Here is a 4,187-nt window from a genome sequence, read left to right as displayed (position 1 = left end):
GACAGTTCCTACTCCGGGAACGAGTGTCAACCTGTGGGCCGCCGGAACCCGCCCCCCAAGGGCCGGGGCGGTCGGGGGGCCCACATGGATCGGGGCCGAGGCAGGGCGCAGCGAGGCAAGAGGTGAGTCCGCCTTTGCGTGGGTGGCCAGGGAGGGAGCTGTGCCCCTGGGCCACGTAGCAGAGGCCTGGTGGTGCTCAGTGCCCGTCTCCTTCACCGCCCCCCCACCCCCAAGGCATGATCTAGCGTCCACCAAGCGCAACCGCAAGAGGATGGCGGCGCTGGGGGGTGAGGACCCCGAGCGCGAGCTGAAGAAGCAGAAGCGGGCAGCCCGCTTCCAGCACGGACATTCCCGCCGCCTGCGCCTCGAGCCCCTGGTGCTGCAGGTGGGCGGCCTGGAGAGCAGCGGGGGCGACCCCGACTGGCAGGAGCTGCAGATCGTGGGCACCTGCCCTGACATCACCAAGCACTACCTGCGTCTCACCTGCGCCCCCGACCCGTCCACGGTGCGCCCTGTGGCGGTAAGTGCTGGGAAGGGCAGGGCCGGGCTGGCCGGGTGGGCACTGGGAGGGTGAACTGAGCACAGCTTGTGCCTCCGAGCCCTGGGTCCCCAGCACGCAGCCTTGTCGGGGACTTGCCAGGCCTCCGGGTCCTACTTGGGATGGGACAGAGGACCCGGTCCTCACAGGCCCAGGAACATGGCCGTGCGTGTTCATGTCCCGGGTGCGCGCAGGCCGGGCGCTGACGTGGGACTGGCCCAGGAGCTCTCCCGCGGTCTGGGTTTTTCCTCACGCGTGGGCCACTAGGCGGGTTTGATGCCTCAGCCTTCATTTTAGACACCGAGTTAGGGGGCTCAACAGGGTTTGGAGTGTCCCCGCTCTGCCTGCATGTAACTGAGCTCCATGTGGCGGCCTTCCAGGTCTTGAAGAAATCGCTGTGCATGGTCAAGTCCCAGTGGAAAGAGAAGCAGGATTATGCCTTCGCCTGCGAGCAGATGAAGTCCATCCGGCAGGACCTGACGGTGAGGGGCTGGGGCTGGGTGACGGGCTGGGGGTGGGGGGTGCGTCCCGCCCTGCTCTGGCCTGACTCCTCTCCTTGCTGCCCCAGGTGCAAGGCGTGCGCACCGAATTCACCGTGGAGGTGTACGAGACACACGCCCGCATCGCCTTGGAGAAGGTGAGTGGGCTGCTGGGCTGCTGGGCTCCTCTCGGGCTGCTCCCAGGCTCCTCCCCAGCCTCACACTGCTCCTCCTCGCCTGTCCGCCCACCAGGGTGACCACGAGGAGTTCAACCAGTGCCAGACGCAGCTCAAGTCACTGTACGCGGAGAGCCTGCCCGGCAACGTGGGTGAGTTCACCGCCTACCGCATCCTCTACTACATCTTCACCAACAACTCGGGCGACATCACCACGGAGCTGGCCTACCTGACGCGGGAGCTGAAGACGGACCCTTGTGTGGCCCATGCCTTGGCACTGAGGGCAGCCTGGGCTCTGGGCAACTACCACCGCTTCTTCCGGCTCTACAGCCACGCGCCCTGTATGTCTGGCTACCTCATAGACAAGTTTGTGGACCGGGAGCGCAAAGCCGCCCTCAAGGCCATGATCAAAACGTATGTTCAGTTGAGCTCCCCCGTGTCCCCCCCTCTTCCCCCTCCATTCCTGGCGAGCAGGCCTCTAGCTCCAGTCCCGGCCTGTCCTGGCCCCTTCTCCCTGTCTCGTCCTCCCCTGCTGTCCCTCCTGCTCCCCTTTGCTCGGCCCTCCCTCTGGCCCTCTTCCACCATTCTTTCTTTCCGTTCCGGGGTCCCTCCACCCCCTGCGGGTTTTCTTCCCACTCACATCACCTGGGACCCTGGCTGGTCAGCTCTGGGCTCCCTGCCTTCGTGGCCTCTGTTTGCCTTTCTCTCGGGGGCTCTCCTGCCACAGCTCTTGCTCTGGAGACACACTAGAAAACATGGCCCTGCTCGTGGCAGCTTCTGGTCCAATGGGGCAGGGCCCATTCCCACTTGACTTGAGTCTTCTGCGGGTGCCAGATGTTAGGGAAACGGCGAGATGCCGGGCAGGCTGGGCCTGTCCCCCGACATTGGGTGCCCGCCACATGCTTGAGAGCGAGGGGACTCTGTTCTTAGGGCAGTGAGCCTCCTGGGAGACAGGGACGTGTCAGGAGGTGCCTTTTGTTGTCACAGTTGTCACAGCCAGGGCTGCTGCTGGCCTGTGGTGGGTAGAGTCCAGGATGCTGCTGACCAGCCCACAGTGCCTGGCGCCCCACAGCACTAATGGGGCCCGCTGTCGGCCTCTCCGAGGGCGAGGGCCCTGAACGCCATGTCTGTTAGCTTTCGATCCATGTGGATGGTTTGGAGCCTGGGACGGGACGTTCGAACCAAGGTTAGGGACACTCCAGGGCAGCAGTTCTCAACCTGTGGGTCGAGAACCCTTGCGGGGGTGGGGTGGGGGGGTGAGTCGAACGACCCTTTCACAGGGGTCACCTAAATACAGCCTGCATATCAGATATTTACATGACAATTCATAACAGTAGCAACATGACAGTGATGAAGTAGCAACGAAAGTAATTTTATGGTTGGGTCACCACATGAGGAACTGTATTAAAGGGCCGTGGCATTAAGGAAGGTTGCGAACCACTGCTCTAGGGCCAGGAAATAGAGGGGGACATGGGCAGAAACGGGGTGAGGATGCACAGGAGCTGCCTCCTGGCAGTGCGTCCACCCTCTGCAGCCCGACAGGCCCCGGCGGGGGAGCTCTTGAGCTCACTCCAGCTCGGGTAGCGGGGCCGGGACTCCTCCTTGTTAGTGTGTGTGCTTGCCTAGGTGAGAGGGGCCTGGCCTGGCCTGGCACTGCCTTTCCTTGGCAGACGGGTCCCTGCAGGCTGGCCAGGAGGCCAGCTCGGGGGGGCAGCCGGCTCTCCTGGGCTCCATGGACAGTAGGGCTGGGGCCACACATGGGCTTGGGGCAAGGCCCATTCCGAGTTCTCTGAGCCACTAGTGTCCCAGGCGACACGCAGTGGCTGTGCCCCGGCCCAGCAGTTCCCGGGGGGGATTGGGGGGGCGGTTTGTGAGGGAGATGACTCGGCCTACAGGCGAGGGTTCGCTCAGGCAGCGAGCACTTAGACAGCTGCTTCCGGGCGCAGCCCCTTGCTCAACAAGCAGTGTCTCTTGTGACAACCAGACTTTCCTGTGGGATGTGTAGGAAGTGCTGGCTGGCACCTGTGCCCAGGGCATCCCTGAGGCGCTCAGACCCAGGGTTGGAGTCCCGTGAGGGCCGGGTCCCCAGAGTAGCAGTCAACCCTCCCATCCTGTGCCTGTCCCCATGGGCCATCTGCCTGGCCCCTGCCCTCGGCCACAGTGGCCCTCTCCTGAGGGACTGCTCAGGCCTGGGAGCAGTGGAAGAGCCGGTGAGGCCCTTCCCTCCCCTCCTTCCCGCCTCCCGCACAGGTAAGTGAGGGTAAAGGGGGCACCACTGGGATTGGGGCTGTCAGCCCCGGATCAGGGCCCCCCAAGGTCCAGAGGTGGGGAGGTGGGTGAGGGGTGGGTACCAGAGGTCAGCAGGTAATGTGCTAAGGAAACCCTTTGGGTGTCGGAAGGGGGGCACCCACTCCCTGTTCGTGGGGGCCCCTGCCCACCGCCCGCCTCATCACATTCTCCTCTTGTTTCCGTAGCTTCCGCCCTGCGCTGCCAGTCTCCTACCTGCAGGCCGAGCTGGCCTTCGAGGGCGAGGCCGCCTGCCGGGCCTTCCTAGAGCCCCTAGGCCTGGCCTACACGGGCCCGGACAACACCAGCATCGACTGCCGCCTCAGCCTGGCGCAGCTGTCCGCCTTCTGAGCACCGCGCCACGGGGGTGGGGGCAGGGCTGCGGCCCCACGCCACCTCTGCAGATTTTGTTTTTGAGCCATGGACTTGGGTTGTAAATTAATTGTGGGGAGTGAGCTCCAGGAAGAGCCACCATCCCTGCCCCCGTTTTCCTACCGGGGAGTCTGTACAGAGATTTTTCTACGTTTTTATTTTTGCCTCAGAGGAATAGGATGGGGAGGAGGGGGGCAGCCGAGGGTTGGGGGCTTGGTCTGTCCACACTGCACCTCTACTAATGCTGTCTCAGTGTTTTCTCTCTCTCTCTCTCGAGCTTGTACTCCAGTACCAACTCGGCACCCTGGCCCATCTCATGCCAGGGGGCCACCAGAA

At 63.8% G+C, this 4,187-nt stretch overlaps 1 protein-coding gene across 1 annotated transcript in view; it reads left to right on the top strand.

The window, feature by feature from the left end:
- Positions 1-4,181, top strand: part of LENG8 (leukocyte receptor cluster (LRC) member 8) — a 10,420-nt gene extending 6,239 nt beyond the window's left edge. The window contains exons 10-15 of the mRNA XM_006759913.2: positions 6-122; positions 235-520; positions 919-1,020; positions 1,107-1,175; positions 1,270-1,607; positions 3,668-4,181. Coding sequence (XP_006759976.1) covers positions 6-122; positions 235-520; positions 919-1,020; positions 1,107-1,175; positions 1,270-1,607; positions 3,668-3,830 — 1,075 coding nt within the window. The 3' untranslated portion in view covers positions 3,831-4,181. The remainder of the gene's footprint in view (positions 1-5; positions 123-234; positions 521-918; positions 1,021-1,106; positions 1,176-1,269; positions 1,608-3,667) is intronic.
- Positions 4,182-4,187: the final 6 nt, after the last annotated feature.

The sequence above is a fragment of the Myotis davidii genome, unplaced genomic scaffold, assembly GCF_000327345.1.
Source record: "Myotis davidii unplaced genomic scaffold, ASM32734v1 scaffold1097, whole genome shotgun sequence".
Taxonomy (NCBI): Eukaryota; Metazoa; Chordata; class Mammalia; order Chiroptera; family Vespertilionidae; genus Myotis; species Myotis davidii.
This window is presented reverse-complemented; position numbering and strand designations above follow the sequence as displayed.